The sequence below is a fragment of the Colobus angolensis genome, unplaced genomic scaffold, assembly GCF_000951035.1.
Source record: "Colobus angolensis palliatus isolate OR3802 unplaced genomic scaffold, Cang.pa_1.0 Scaffold433, whole genome shotgun sequence".
Lineage (NCBI taxonomy): Eukaryota > Metazoa > Chordata > Mammalia > Primates > Cercopithecidae > Colobus > Colobus angolensis.
Window position 1 is genome coordinate 257,861 of NW_012117744.1, and position 16,716 is coordinate 274,576.

Consider the following 16,716-nt stretch of genomic DNA (forward strand, 5'->3'; position numbering starts at 1 on the left):
TGGGGGATGTCTGTTTCTTTGATAAGTCAGAGAACCTGAGAACTCAGTTCTCACCTGACCAGTGTGGTCCCTAAAGTCCTGTGTGTCCTCCTTGCAGCCCCCATCCTTTTCGCTGCATATAATTGGACCAGGAATGAAAAAAGAGACTCTCTGGATCATTGAGGTTTTCCTGGGGATTTAGAATTGGGACTGAATGACAGCTGGTCTTCAAACAAATTGCTTGGACTGAAGTGATACAGGCTTGGAACATAACCTGTAGCCATTTTTAGTATTGTTTATGGAGAAATAGGAAAAGGCTGGTCTATGGAGAGAAAATGGATGGATAGGAAGATGGATAGAAAGAAACAAAGATGAAAGTCAGAGAGTATTGTCCAATACTTGGTGAGGCCCAGCTATCTTTAGTACCATAACATCAGTGATCTTACAGTAAGTTGCCTTTTTTGCATAAGTTTGCTCAAATTGGTTTCTTTTAATAACACAGAAGAACCTCAAATAAAGTAACTTAAAACAAAAATAGCCAGGCGCGGTGGCTCAAGCCTGTAATCCTAGCCCTTTGGGAGGCTGAGACGGGAGGATCACGAGGTCAGGAGATTGAGACCATCCTGGCGAACACGGTGAAACCCTGTCTCTACTAAAAAATACAAAAAACTAGCCGGGGCGGGCGCCTGTAGTCCCAGCTACTCGGGAGGCTGAGCCAGGAGAATGGCGTGAACCTGGGAGGTGGAGCTTGCAGTGAGCTGAGATCCGGCCACTGCACTCCAGCCTGGGCAACAGAGCGAGACTCCATCTCAAAAAAAAAAATAATAAAATAATAAAAAAAAACAAAAATAGATGAGTATGATTATCCACGTGCCAAACAATGAAGTTAGCTCCCTTCCTTACACCATGCACAAATGGATTATAGACCTAAATGTAAGAGCTAAGTTGTATAAAACTTTTAAAAGAAAACATACCAATAAATCTTCATGACTTTCGATTAGGCAGGAGCCTCTTAGATATGACACAGAAAGTTCAGGATAGATAAATTGAACCTCATCAAAATTTAAAACCTTTGATCTGGTATAGTGGCTCATGCCTGTAATCTCAGCATTTTGGGAGGCCAAGGCAGGAGAATCACTTGAGGCCAAACTCAAATCAGTTTGAGACCAGCATGAGCAACATAGTGAGACTCCATCTCTCCAAAAAAAAAAAAGAAAAAAAATTTATCCAGGCATGGTGGTGTGTCTTACCACTAGCTACTCTGGAGGCTGAGGTGGGAAGATGACTTGAGCTCAGGAATACAAATACAAGGTTATAGTGAACTGTGATCATGCCACTTCACTCCAGCCTGGGCAACAGAGTGGGAACCTATCTCTTAAAAAAAAATTAACAACTTTGCTTGCAAAATATGCCATCAAGAAAGTAGAAAGACATGGCCGGGCACAGTGGCTCAAGCCTCTAATCCCAGCAGTTTGGGAGGCTCAGGTGGGCGGATCACTTGAGGTCAGGTGAGGTCAGGAGTTCAAGACCAGCCTGGCCAACATGATGAAACCCTGTCTCTACTAAAAAATACAAAAATTAGCTGGGCATGGTGGTGCACGCCATGTAACCCCAGGTACTTGGGAGGCTGAGGCAGAAGAATTGGTTGCAGTGAGCTGAGATTGTGTCACTCTACTCCAACCTGGGCAACACAGTGAGACTCTGTCTCAAAAAAAAAAAAAAAGAAGAAGAAGAAAGTGGAAAAACAGCCTACAAAATGGGAGAAAATATTCAGATGTCATATGTCTCTTGGCTGGTATCCTGAATATTAAACAAAAAACCAAAACTCTTACAATTCAATAAAAAAGACAACAGTTTTTCAATGTGCAAATAATTGAGTAGGCTTTTTTTCCAGAGAGGATATACAATGGCCAACAAGCACATGTAAAGATGCTCAGCATTATTAGCCATTAGGGAATTGCAGATCAAAACCACCGTGAGACACCACTTCACATCCACTAGGAGGGCTATAACTAAAGAGACAGATAATAATGAGTGTTGGCAAGGCTGTAGAGAACATACATTGCTGGTGAGGATGCAAAATATAGCTGCTTTGGAAGAGTTTGGCCTTGCCTTACATTTTAAACATGGGACCCATCAGTTTCACTGCTAGGCATATACCCAAATGAAACAGATGTCCACACAGACACTAGTACAGCAGTGTTCAAAGCTTCATTATTCATAATGGCCTCAAAGTGGAAATAACCCAAGTTACATCAGCAAATAAATGAATAAACAAAATGTGGTACATCTATAAATGGAATATTAATTAGCCACAAAAAGGAATGAAGTACTGATAACATGCTGTAATATGGATAAACCTTAGAAAACATGCTGATTGAAAGAAGCCAAACACAAAAGACCACATAGTGTATGATTTCATTTATATGAAATGTCCAAGATAGACAAATTCATAGAGACAGAAAGTAGATTATTGATTTTCAGGGGCTGGAGAGAAGGGGAAACGGGAGTGATGGCTAACGGAGATAGGGTTTCTTTTTGGAAAGATGGAAGTGCTCTAAGACTAGATTGTGGTGATAGGTGTACCACTCTGGCTATACTAAAATGCATTGTCTACTGTAAATGGGTAAATTGTGTCATGTGAGTTATTTCTCAATAAAGCTGTTTTTAAAAGTAAATAGATAATGAAGTTAATATGTTATCCAGTGATATGATACAGGCTTCAAAAATAATCATAACAGATTTCTATAGAGGTAACTTGGTTGTAACTTTAAAAAAACATGCTTATTACCTAAAATAAATACAGTTTTCGGTAATAAGTAAAAATTCTGAATATCATGTTGCTTCATTTTAAGCTAATTTGAATAAAATTTAATACTGATTGTGTATTTATCAGTATGAGTTACAGTAAAAGTTGAAACATACGTTTTTTTCTTAACCTATCAGTCTCATTGTCTTTCTGTTTTTTTGAGGTGAATAGAGACAGTTGTAGTGTTATGGAAAGATTTTTGGACTTAGCAATTGCTCAAGCAGGACAAACTTAGATGTTCTGTCTGTGGTCTTAGATAAATAATTTAATTTTTAGAGGATCAATTTCAAAACCTGTAAAATGAGGCTCATGCTGGGTTTGAAAAGTTTTGTCTTCCCTCCCTCCCTTCCTGCCTTCCTTGTGTTTATTAGAAATATGGGAAATTTTCCCATAGAAATTTTTCCTGGGAAAATATAAAGGATATTCAGATTCTATCCTCGTTTCGATGTGTTTGTCCACACTGGTGTTTTAAATTTTTTAAGTCTTTTGCAAACAACTGTGGTGTTCAGATGTGTCCAAAGCCTAGTACTACATCTGAGAAAATAGATTCTCAGTTTATATTATTTGAATAAATCGGAATTTAGTGATGTTATTGGTGACCTTTGATGTATTAGGTGATGGAGTTCATTGAAATATTAACTGAAAAACTTATTTTAACTTTCTTTATATATTTATCAGTTTAAAGACTGTGTCATTGGCCAGGGGCAATGACACAGTCTTTAAACTGCACTTTGGGAGGCCGAGGTGGATGAATCACCTGAGGTCAGGAGTTCAAGATCAGCCTGGCCAACATGGTAAAACCCTGTCTCTACTAAAAATACAAAAATTAGCCGGGCATGGTGGTGTGGGCCTATAATCCTAGCTACTTGGGAGACTGAGGCAGGAGAATCGCTTAAACCTGGGAGGTAGAGGTTGCAGTGAGCCGAGATCGCACCATTGCACTCCAGCCTGCTTGGGTGACAGAGCGAGACTCTGTCTCAAAAAAACAACAACAAAAAAACAACCAAAAAATGTGTCATTAATTATGTGTTAACAGTCAAGTTGACTTTTAAGAGAGTCTGCAATTATGGTAGATTCTTGACTGTTTTTTGTTGTTGTTGTTGGTTTTCTTTTTGAGACAGGGTCTCACTCTGTCGCCCAGGCTGGAGTGCAGTGGTGTAATCTCAGCTCACTGCGACCTCTGTCTCCTGGATTCAAGGGGTTCTCCCACCTCAGCCTCCTCAGTAGCTGGGATTACAGGTGTGTCCCACCACACCAGGCTAATTTTTCTATTTCTAGTAGAGACAAGGGTTCACCGTGTTGGCCAGGTGTTGTCTTGAACTCCTGACCTCAAGTGATCCGCCCACCTCAGCCTCCCAAAGTGCTGGGATTACAAGGTGATCCACCACACCTGGCCAACTTGACTGTTACTAACATGTAAAGTTATTTAGTGGCTAATATGTGTCAAATACATTTTTATGTTGCAGTTAAGTGATGATACGCGATAAGATTCAATTTTCTTTGTTTAGCTTGATAGCTACATGATGTTAATATGTAAGCTTTTTCTTATTTTGCAGAGATCCTGCATATTTTGATGAAAATTGGCTAAACAGAATCAAAACTGAAGTAGGAGATAATTGGAGGCTGAAGGTATTTTATTTTTCCATCTGTTAAATCTTTAAATATTTGTATGTGTATAATATCTGTTGATTTTTTTGGTCTGATGTATCCGGTGAGCTTTAGAAACTTAGGTAGCGTGCAATGAAATAATATAGAATTGAAGATTGAACTCACCTGGAGTTGTGCGCCTACGCATAACATAAGTTAGTAATGCATAGCGACCAAGGGCATGGAGCCAGTGTGCCTGTGTCCACATCATAGATCTGCCATTTACTGTCTATGGGGAAGTGTTGTGACCTTCCTTTGCCTTGGTTTCCCCATTTGTAAAATGAGGATTAATATAGCTTCTGCCTCACAGAAATGAGTTATTATGCTAAGTACTTAGAACAGTACATGTGGTAGTTATAGTAAGATAATATTGATCATTATTAACTGTATCCTAAACACTCAGAGAATGAAACATTTCCATTTCCTTCCTAGTAACCTTTAAGTATTTTACAAGCTTCCTTAACCAAAACTTACAATAAGAAAAAAAGTTTACATTACAACCAATTTCCTACCTAAATGTGTGTGTGTATGTAGCTGAACAGGTTTTTGCCCTTATGTTAGGCAGTGATGTTTGCATTTTATTTTTAAAAATGTTTGTTGTAATCCACTAAATTATTTTTTTAACTTTATATTTTGGTTTTTGTTTTTTGAAATGGAGTCTTCTCTGTCCCCCAGGCTGGAGGGCAGTGGTGCAATCTTGGCTCACTGCAACCTTTGCCTCCCTGGTTCAAGTCATTCTCCTGCCTTGGCCTCCCAAGCAGCTGGGATTATAGGCATCTGCCCCCATACCCAGCTAATTTTTGCATTTTTGTAGAGACGGGGTTTAACCCTGTTGACCAGGCTGGTATGAAACTCCTGATCTCAGGTGATCCGCCCGCCTTGGCCTCTCAAAGTGCTGGAATTACAAGCATCAGCCACCACACCTGGCCTATATTTTGAAATAATTATAGATTCACAAGGAGTTGCAAAAAACGTATACTAAGAGGTTATGTGTACCTTTTACCCAGTTTCTCCAGTGGTAACATCTTGCATAAGTATAATACAATATCAAAACTAAGGAACTGGCATTGGTACAGTCCATAGTTTATTCAGATTTCACCAGGGTTACTTGCACTCTGTGTTAGTGCGTGGAGTTCTGTGTAGCTCTGTCTCATATGTAGCTTCGTGTAACTACCACCACAGTGAAGACCCAGAACTATTCCGTCACCACACAGCTTCCTGTGCTGCTCCTATAACCACATCCACACCACCCCTAATCCCGTGCAACCTGTAATTTGTTCTCCATCTCTGTGATTTTCTTAACATTAAATTGATTGTTATGACCCAGTAGTTTTCATGTCTGACAGTGGAGAAACCTGCAACCATTTCTTTTTGATACAGACTGGTGAAGACTCAGACATACAAATGATTTAAGCATGCGAGGCACCTGAACTTAAGACATGTTCAGCTTGAGTTATCTTTATATTTTCCCCAAGAAACATGTTTGATAACAAAAATATTTATTTATTGCTTAAGCATTGGGTTTGCCAAAATCTAGTTCCTTCTTTTTACCAAGCTAGTAAATGAAAACTGTTTAGTGGCACTGGGGTTTTTTTTTTTGGTGTTTTTTTTTTGTTTTGTTTTGTTTTGTTTTTTTGAGACAGAGTCTCACCTTGTCACCCAGGCTGTAGTGCAGTGGTGTAATCTCGGCTCACTGCAACCTCCGCCTCTCGAGTTCAAAAGATTCTCCTACCTCAGTCTCCTGAGTAGCTGGGAATACAGGTGCACGCCATGATGCCCAGCTAATTTTTGTATTTTTTAATAGAGACAGGGTTTTGCCGTGTTGGCTAGGCTGGTCTTGAACTCCTAACCTCAGGTGATCCGCCTGCCTTGGCCTCCCAGAGTGCTGGGATTAGAGGTGTGAGTCACTGTGCCCGACCGGCCCTGTTTTAATTTCTAAACAATCTTTCAAGGGCAGGCAGTTTATTTATTTTTATTTACTTTTTTTGAGACAAGCTCTCACTCTGTCACCCAGGGTGGAGTATAGTGGCACAGTCTCAGCTCACTGCAACCTCCACCTCCTGAGCTCAACCACAGGTGCATGCCAACACACCAGGCTAATGTTTTAAATTTTTGTAGGGATGAGGTCTTGCTTTATTGCTCAGTCCGGTCTCGAACTCCTGGGCTCAAGCTATCCTCCTGCCTCAACCTGGCAGGCCAGGCGCGGTGGCTAACGCCTGTAATCTCAGCACTTTGGGAGGTCAAGGCAGGTGGATCACTTGCGGTCTGGAGTTCAAGACCAGCCTGGCCAAGATGGTGAATCCCGCTTGCTAGTAAAAATATAAAAATTAGGCCAGGCACAGTGGCTCACACCTGTAATCCCAGCACTTTGGGGGGGCGAGGTGGGCGGATCACAGGTCAAGAGATGGAGACCATCCTGGCCAACATGGTGAAACCCCATTTGTACTAAAAATACAAAATTAGCTGGGCATGGTATTGCGCACCTATAGTCGCACCTACTCGGGAGGCTGAGGCAGGAGAATCACTTGAACCTTGGAGGCAGAGGTTGCAGTGAGCCAAGATGGCGCCACTGTACTCTGACCTGGCGACAGAGCGAGACTCCGTCTCAAAAAAAAAAAAATTAGGTTTTTTGGTGAGTGCCTGTAATTCCAGCTACCCTGGAGGCTGAGGCATGAGAATTGCTTGAACCCGGGAGGCAGAGGTTGCAGTGCGACAAGATTGCGCCACTGCACTCCAGCCTGGGTGACAGAGCAAGACTCAGTCTCAAAAAAAAAAAAAAATTTTTTTTAACGTTACAGCATGTTTAAAACAATTTATGATGTTTAAAATAATGCTACTAGGCCGGGCGCGGTGGCTCAAGCCTGTAATCCCAGCACTTTGGGAGGCCGAGACAGGCGGATCACGAGGTCAGGAGATCGAGACCATCCTGGCTAACACGGTGAAACCCCGTCTCTACTAAAAACACAAAAAATTAGCCGGGCGTGGTGGTGCGCACCTATAGTCGCACCTACTCGGGAGGCTGAGGCAGGAGAATCACTTGAACCTTGGAGGCAGAGGTTGCAGTGAGCCAAGATGGCGCCACTGTACTCTGACCTGGCGACAGAGCGAGACTCCGTCTCAAAAAAAAAAAAATTAGGTTTTTTGGTGAGTGCCTGTAATTCCAGCTACCCTGGAGGCTGAGGCATGAGAATTGCTTGAACCCGGGAGGCAGAGGTTGCAGTGCGACAAGATTGCGCCACTGCACTCCAGCCTGGGTGACAGAGCAAGACTCAGTCTCAAAAAAAAAAAAAAATTTTTTTTAACGTTACAGCATGTTTAAAACAATTTATGATGTTTAAAATAATGCTACTAGGCCGGGCGCGGTGGCTCAAGCCTGTAATCCCAGCACTTTGGGAGGCCGAGACAGGCGGATCACGAGGTCAGGAGATCGAGACCATCCTGGCTAACACGGTGAAACCCCGTCTCTACTAAAAAATACAAAAAAAAAAACTAGCCGGGCGAGGTGGCAGGCGCCTGTAGTCCCAGCTACTTGGGAGGCTGAGGCATGAGAATTGCTTGAACCCGGGAGGCAGAGGTTGCAGTGAGCCGAGATCGTGCCATTGCACTCCAGCCTGCCTGGGCAACAGAGGGAGACTGTGTCAAAAAATAAATAAATAAAGATAAGATACAGCTTTTTGTGATGTGATTTAAAAAACTACCATTTTAAATGAATGGTAGTTGATTTTCAAGGCATTTTAATTTCAAACATTAAAAATATGGGAAAACATCCTAGAATGAAAGAGAGAAAGCATATTATGCATTTTCCATATCTACAAATTTTTATAGACATTTAAGCATGTTAATTTTATGAGACCTGTAAAAATAAATAAGCAAGTTTTCAGCTTATTTTCTTCCTTACAAATAAATATGCCTTTAATTAAGTACTGGATCACATTGCTGTCATTCAGGCTCTTATTTGAAAGCCTCAGTCCCTACTAGCTTGTTTTCTAGGATGTCTCAACTACAGACACCAGCCAGGGACAGCTAGATCAATAAAATAATCAATAGAGCTATATCACATACCCATTTAACCTAACATAAAACTGTATGAGTTGGGTCAAACAAAAAGAAAAAAATATAGTTTACAATAAATAGGGCAGGTGATTCTGCCCATTCTTCACCTAACATGGCTCATAAACATTTACTTTGATGATCAACTGAAGAAACAGTAGTTTTGTTTTTTTTTTTCTGGTAGGGGAAGAATTTAAAGACATTATACTTTATGGGTTATTTTAAAGAGATTTTACTATAATTTTTGCTTAATACTCTCTTTAGAAGTTAATTTCTATGTAGATGCAGTTTGACTTTTCTGGGGAGAATAGCTCTGAACTCAAGTCTTCATTAAGGATGGCATATTTTTACTTTACCCACAGAAAACCTAAATAATTTAATCTTATCGTTAAGTCTCGTTCAGTTACCCTCCATTTGTTGTCAGTGTGGTCATAACATTGAAAATTCTACATAATTGGAGACATAATTTGTTTTATAAATCTCTTGGATTATATAAAGCCATAATAGTACTTTTTGATGATGATGATAATAATTCAAATATGCCTTTGAATTTTATTTTTTAATATTTACTTTATGATTAACTGCAGTGATTGGTTGGCTCAGAAATTTTTTGTGTTAAATTATGTTTTCATCTGTCATGCCTTTTACCCAGTTGTTTTCTGTCTCTTTAAACAGATAAGCAATTTAAAGAAAATTTTAAAAGGAATCTTGGATTATAATCATGAGGTAAAGACTTTTTTCTCATTCTGCTTAGAAGTATTACTATAGGATAGTTTAATTTTATAATTTCAAGTTAAGGAAAATGGCTTTCAAAATTAATCATCAGTTTGTCCTTCATTTTATAATTTCTATAATAGGATGATGGTTCAACCAACCATCTGTGAGTCAGTTAATAGATGGATGATCCTTTTCACTGTATTATGGGTAGTTTGTAAATGATTACTAATTAATGTCAAATTTTACTTTATGTCATCTATTAATTCTGTCTTTTCTTCCTTGTGAAGATAGTTTTAGAGTTCATGCACCATTGTCTACTTTCATTTTATTCCTTGGCAAACCCCCCACCCCTAGATGAACTCGGTTTGTCCTCTGAGTCTGCATCAGAGCAGTCATTGCTGGGGAGGAAATCAGGCAGTGGAAATAACTGGTTTTACTTTAAATTTCACAATCAAAGATGCCATATGGACACAATACCATACCCTAATTATTTCCCTACTGTGTTTTCCTGCAAGCTTACCTGCATTTAGTACCCATGTTTATACCCGTAGCACGGATCTTCCCCATCTCAGTAAGTGACCCTACCATTCACCATAGTACTCAACCCCAGAACCTAGAAAGCCTCCTACAGTCCTTCTTTCTTCTAATATCATCTGCAAGACCCATTAGTCAAACCTTCAAAATAGAGCTTTCTTCAGCTGTGTGGCCACCAACTATGCCAAGCCATCATTCACTCTTACTTAGGTTACTCAAGTAGTCTTGCTGGTGACCCTGATTTCACTGTTGCATAATTTTTAAAAATTTAAAGGTGATCTCATCAGTCTCCTTAAAGTCCTCTGTGGTTTGTCCTTGCATTGAGAATCACATCCACATTCTTACCATGAACGACTTCCTAACTACTTTTCCCGCACCTAAGGCACTGGAGCCACATCCTCTCTTTCTGTGCCTGGAATCTGCCAAGTCCTTTTCTTCCTTAGCCTTTGCCCCACTGCTGTTGCCATGTGCAGTGTTCTTCCCTCATCTCCTGGCATTTCTTGCTCTTGCTTATTTGAACTTTCTGTCACCTCCTTACAGAGAATTTCCCTGAGCATGTGCTGTCTCAGCCAGGACCACATTCACCCCTCAGCCCCATTTACTCAGTCACATTACCCTGTTTATTCCCTTTAATCCTGGCCATATCAGCAGTCTCCTTATTTGTTGGTTTATTTGGTTGTCTCATCCCATTATACTCTTCTTCTTTTTTTTTTTTTTTTTTTGAGATGGAGTCTCGCTCAGTCGCCTAGGCTGGAGTGCAGTAGTGCCATCTTGGCTCACTGGAAGCTCCACCTCCCGGGTTCATGCCATTCTCTTGCCTCATCCTCCCAAGTAGCTGGGACTACAGGTGCCCACCACCACGCCCGGCTAATTTTTTTGTGTTTTTAGTAGAGACAGGGTTTCACCATGTTAGCCAGGATGGTCTCGATTCCTGACCTTGTGATCCGCCCGCCTCGGCCTTCCAGAGTGCTGGGATTACAGGCATAAGCCACCGCACCCAGCCTTCTCTTCTCTTTTTTTGACAGAATCTCGCTGTGTCGCCCAGACTAGAGTGCAGTAGCGTAATCTTAGTTCACTGCAACCTCTGCTTCCTGGGTTCAAGCGGTTCTCCTGCCTCAGCTTCCTGAGAAGCTGGGACTACAGGCACGCACCACCATGCCTAGCTAATTTTTGTATTTTTGGTAAAGACAGGGTTTCACCATATTGACCAGGCTAGTCTCAAACTCCTGACCTTGTGATCCACCAACCTCGGCCTCCCAAAGTGCTGGGATTACAAGCATGAGCCACTGTGCCTGGCCACCCCATTATGTTCTTAGAGCCATGAAATGAGGCCGGACCCAGACCTGATGTAGTCATTGGTACATCCCAGCCCTCAGGACAGTGCTATCACACTGCAGGCACTCAGAGTTTCCTAATCATGTCAAATAAATATTAATTTCCAAGAAAAACATATTTAAGATACATGTAAGTGCGAACATAGGGTTGGTATTAGACATGTTGACAAAAAGTGTTTTTTTTTTCCTTCGTCCAGAAGTGCTTACATTTACTAGATCTTTTGGGCTTAGAAGAAGTGATCGGTTTTGTTCTGAGCATCATGCCTATTATATATATATAAAAAAGTAGTTTTAAAAAAAGTATTACAATAAAAAAGAATAGAAAATGTATGGCATTGAAGATAGTGATGCTGTTTCAGAAGTGTCATCCTGAGCCAACTCTTTCGCTCAGTGGAAGCCACCCAGAGGAAGTCTGAGCCATTATCCTCGCCTCATACACGAGAAGCCGAGGCACATGTGCATCTCTTTCTCTTCCCCTCTTGTAATTTTTCTTTTTTTCCTCCCTCTCACCCAGCCCCCTGACATTTTTGGGTCCTAGGCCTACTGGTGTTACCTATAGCCCCACATAGCATCCCCTAGCCTGAGCGTGCCTGAGAGGAAGAAGAAATCCAGTCTCTGAAAATGGTGTGGTGTCTTTGGAACTTATGCCCTTTTAGAAACCTAATTATATTCATTACTACATGATTAGAAGAAAGAGTTGGAGCATGAGTAAAACTAAAATTAGTATGTGTAGTTGCAGTTTGCTTAATTTGAGCCTAGTGAGCCCATACCTATATGATTCAGTATCAGTTTCTCCATTTATTCTCATAGCCCAAGGTTCTTTTCCTTCTTACTGCCTACTGTGATTTGAATTATATATTTCTGGGTGCAGCACACCAACATGGCACAAGTATACATATGTAACAAACCTGCACGTTATGCACATGTACCCTAGAACTTAAAGTATAATAAAAAAAAAAATAAAAAATAAAAATAAAAAAAAAATGAATTATATATTTCTTTGTGCATTTACTAATTCATTTTGTGTGTTCTACTTCATAAACTAGATGAAGGTACTTGCCTGTAAATTTAAACGTTTTGCAGATGCATACCTCTGACACCATAGTTCTATTTCTAGAAATTGGTCTTCAAGATCTACATTAGGCTATCCACCTCATCATTATTTCATAGTAGGCAAAAATTGAATATAACCCAATGTCTAACAATAAGAAAATTATGAAACATTTTGTAGGAAAATGCCATTCAGCTATGAAAATACATATGTATAAATATTCTTTAATAAGATAAAAGTGTGAGATTGTATATGCCATATGATACCAGTTTTACGTGAATATACATAAATGTGTTTATAAAAATGTATATGCAGGTCCACAATTTCAGATCGCAATCCTTTAGACCACATTCGTTTTGGAATCCAGAGTTTTTCAGATTTTTAGAAAGGTAACATGATGCATACACCACATATTGTGTAAATACCCCAGTGGGGCCTGAGGTTACACCATTATTCCATTATATTAACATTTCTGCAGCAAAATGTAAGATTATTCACTCTAGGATAAACAAGAAGAATACATTCATGGTTCTGTCATTACCTTTCACCCTCCTCCTGGGAATTCCTTTGTCTTTCTCCTGTCTTATTTTGTTTGCTGAATTCTGTGTATTTCTTTTTCTTGGTTTACTTTCATGTTTTGGTAGAGTCCATTTTCCGGTGGCATCTTCAGAAAAATACATGATAGATACTTTAAGCCCCACAAATCTGAAAATAATCTTAGTTCTCTTTACACTGTGGTTGAGTTGAATATGGAATTCCAGGTTGGAAGTCATTCCTCCGTATTTTGAAATCATTGCTCCATGCCCATGCCCTCTGGCTTCCAGTGCTGCTGCTGACATCTCTCATGTGGACTCCCACTCCCTGTTGGTAACTTGTTCACTTTCTGGAACCTTTTAGGTCCTTTTTATCTCCATGTTCATGCTGCTGTGCTTTGGTATGTGAAGGAGTTTTTTTGTTGTTTTCTTTTGTTTTATTGTGCTTGGCACTTAGCACACCCTTAAAGTCTGAATGCCTGCTAGCTTTAGTTTTAGGAAATTTTCTTCTTATTATTTATTTTATCTCATTTATTTGTTTAGTTAGTTAGTTAGTTTACTACTTTATTTTTCTTTACTTTCTCTATCCTCTTTCTGAACTATTTAGCTATTGAACCTCCTGGGTTAATCCTTTAATTATCTAACCCTGTCTCTCCTTTTTTCTCTTTTGTGTTTTTGCTGTACTTACTGAGATGATTATACACCTTGTTCTAGCTTGCCTGTTGAATTTTTCATTTCTGCTATCATATTTTTAATTTGCAAGAGCGCTTTTTGTTTTCTGAATATAACTTTTATATCCTGTTCTTGCTTTATGAATATATAGTGTCTCTTATCTCTATGAGAATATTAATCATAGAAGATATTTTTTACTTTCATTTTTTAAAAAATTATTATACTTTAAATTCTGAGATACATGTGCAGAATGTGCAGGTTTGTTACATAGCTATACACGTGCCATGGTGGTTTGCTACACTCATCAACCCGTCATCTGTATTAGGTATTTCTCCTAATGCTATCCCTCCCCCAGCCCCCCACCCCGCAACAGGCCCCAGTGGGTTATGTTCCCTCCCTGTGTCCATGTGTTCTCACTGTTCAGTTCCCACCCATGAGTGAGAACATGCAGTGTTTGGTTTTCTGTCCTTGTGATAGTTTGCTCATAATGATGGTTTCTGAGCTTCATCCATGTCTCTGCAAAGGACATGAACTCATCCTTTTTTATGGCTGCATAGTATTCCATGGTGTATATGTGCCACATTTTCTTTATCCAGTCTATCATTGATGGGCATTTGGGTTGGTTGCACGTCTTTGCTATTGTGAATAGTGCTGCAATAAACATATGTGTGCGTGTGTCTTTATAGTAGATTGATTTATAATTCTTTGGATATATACCCAGTAATGGGATTGCTGGGTCAAATGGTATTTCTGATTCTAGATCCTTGAGGAATTGCCACACTGTCTTCCACAATGGTTGAACTAATTTACACTCCCACCAACAGTGTAAAAGCATTCCTATTTCTCCACGTCCTCTCCAGCATCTGTTGTTTCCTTACTTTTTAATGATCACCATTCTAACTGATGTGAGATGGTATCTCATTGTGGTTTTGAGTTGCATTTCTCTAATGACCAATGATGGTGAGCTATTTTTCATATGTTTATTGGCCATATAAATGTCTTCTTTTGGTAAGTGTCTGTTCATATCCTTCGCCCACTTTTCGTTGGGGTTGTTTGTTTTTTACTTGTAAATTTGTTTAAGTTCCTTGTAGATTCTGGATATTAGCCCTTTGTCAGATGGATAGATTACAAAAATTTTCTCCCATTCTGTAGGTTGCCTTTTCACTCTGATGATAGTTTCTTTTGCTGTGCAGAAGCTCTTTAGTTTACTTAGATCCCATTTGTCAATTTTGGCTTTTGTTGCAGTTGCTTTTGGTGTTTTAGTCATGAAGTTTTTGCCCATGCCTATGTCCTGAATGGTATTGCCTAGATTTTCTTCTAGGGTTTGTATGGTTTTAGGTCTAACCTTTAAGTCTTTAATCCATCATGAGTTAATTTTTGTATAAGGTGTAAGGAAGGGATCCAGTTTCAGTTTTCTGCGTATGGCTAGCCAGTTTTCCCAGCACCGTTTATTAAATAGGGAATCCTTTTCCCATTGCTTGTTTTTTTCAGGTTTGTCAAAGATCAGATGGTTGTAGATGTGTGGCATTATATCTGAGGCCTCTGTTCTCTTCCATTGGTCTGTATATCTGTTTTGGTACCAGTACCATGTTGTTTTGGTTACTGTAGCCTTGTAGTATAGTTTGAAGTCAGGTATTTTGATGCCTCCAACTTTGTTATTTTTGCTTAGGATTGTCTTGGCTATACTGGCTCATTTTTGGTTCCATATGAAATTTAAAGTAGTTTTTTCTAATTATTTGAAGAAAGTTAGTGGTAGCTGTATGGGGATACCATTGAATCTATAAATTGCTTTGGGCAGGATGGCCATTTTCACAATATTGATTGTTCCTATTCATGAGCATGGAATGTTTGTTCATTTGTTTGTGTCCTCTCTTAATTCCTTGAGCAGTGGTTTGTAGTTCTCCTTGAAGAGGTCCTTCACATCCCTTGTTAGTTGTGTATTCCTAGGTATTTTATTCTCTTAGTAGCAATTGTGAATGGGAGTTCATTCATGATTTGGCTCCCTGTTTGTCTGTTACTGGTATATAGGGATGCTTTTGATTTTTGCCCATTGATTTTGTATCCTGAGACTTGGCTGAAGTTGCTTATCAGCTTAAGGAGATTTTGGGCTGAGACGATGGGGTTTTCTAAATATACAGTCATGTCATCTGCAAACAGAGACAATTTGACTTCCTCTCTTCCTATTTGAATATCCTTTATTTCTTTCTCTTGCCTGATTGCCCTAGCCAGAACTTCCAACACTATGTTGAATAGGAGTGGTGAGAGAGGACATCCTTGTCTTGTGCCGATTTTCTAAGGCAATGCTTCCAGCTTTTGCCCATTCAGTATGATATTGGCTGTGGGTTTGTCATAAATAGCTGTTAATATTTTGAGATACATTCCATCAATACCTAGTTTATTGAGAGTTTTTAACAAGTGGGGATGTTGAATTTTATCGAAGGCCTTTTCTGCATCTATTGAGATAATTGTACGGTTTTTGTCATTGGTTCTATTTATGTGATGTATTACATTTACTGATTTGAGTATGTTGAACCAGCCTTACATCCCAGGGATGAAGCCGACTTGATGGTGGTGGATAAGCTTTTTGATGTGCTGCTGGATTCAGATGGTCAGTATTTTACTGAGGATTTTTGCATTGATGTTCATCAGGGATATTGGCCTGAAATTTTCATTTTTTGTTGTGTCTCTGTCAGGTTTTGGTATCAGGATGATGCTGGCCTCATAAAATGAGTTAGGGAGGAGTACCTCTTTTTCTGTTGTTTGGAATAGTTTCAGAAGGAATGGTACCAGATCCTCTTTGTACCTCTGGTAAAATTCGGCTGTGAATCCGTCTGGTCCTGGGCTTTTTTTGGTTGGTAAGGTATTAATTACTGCCTTAATTTCAGAACTTGTCATTGGTGTATTCAGGGATTCGACTTCTTTCCTGGTTTAGTCTTGGGAGGATGTATGTGTCTAGGAATTTATCCTTTTCTTCTAGATTTTCTAGTTTATTTGCATAGATGTGTTTACAGTATTCTCTGATGGTAGTTTGTATTTCTGTGAGATCAGTGGTGATATCTTGTTGATCATTTTTTATTGTGTCTATTTGATTCTTCTCTCTTTTCTTCTTTATTAGTCTGGCTAATGGTCTGTTTTGTTAATCATTAAAAAAACAACCAGCTCCTGGATTCATTGATTTTTTTTTTTGAAGACTTTTGCGTATCTGTCTCCTTCAGTTCTGCTCTGATCTTAGTTATTTCTTGTCTTCTGCTAACTTTTGAATTTGTTTGCTCTTGCTTCTCTAGTTCTTTTAATTGTGATGTTAGGGTGTCAATTTTAGATCTTTCCTGCTTTCTCCTATGGGCATTTAGTGCTGTAAATTTTCCTCTAAACACTGCTTTAGCTGTGTCC

General features: G+C 39.5%; 1 protein-coding gene across 1 annotated transcript in view; it reads left to right on the top strand.

Annotated features, from left to right (window-relative positions):
- HOOK3 (hook microtubule-tethering protein 3) overlaps window positions 1–16,716 on the top strand; it is a 152,969-nt gene that overhangs the window by 16,894 nt on the left and 119,359 nt on the right. Inside the window, exons 2-3 of the mRNA XM_011957091.1 lie at window positions 4,345–4,417; window positions 9,161–9,211. Coding sequence (XP_011812481.1) covers window positions 4,345–4,417; window positions 9,161–9,211 — 124 coding nt within the window. The remainder of the gene's footprint in view (window positions 1–4,344; window positions 4,418–9,160; window positions 9,212–16,716) is intronic.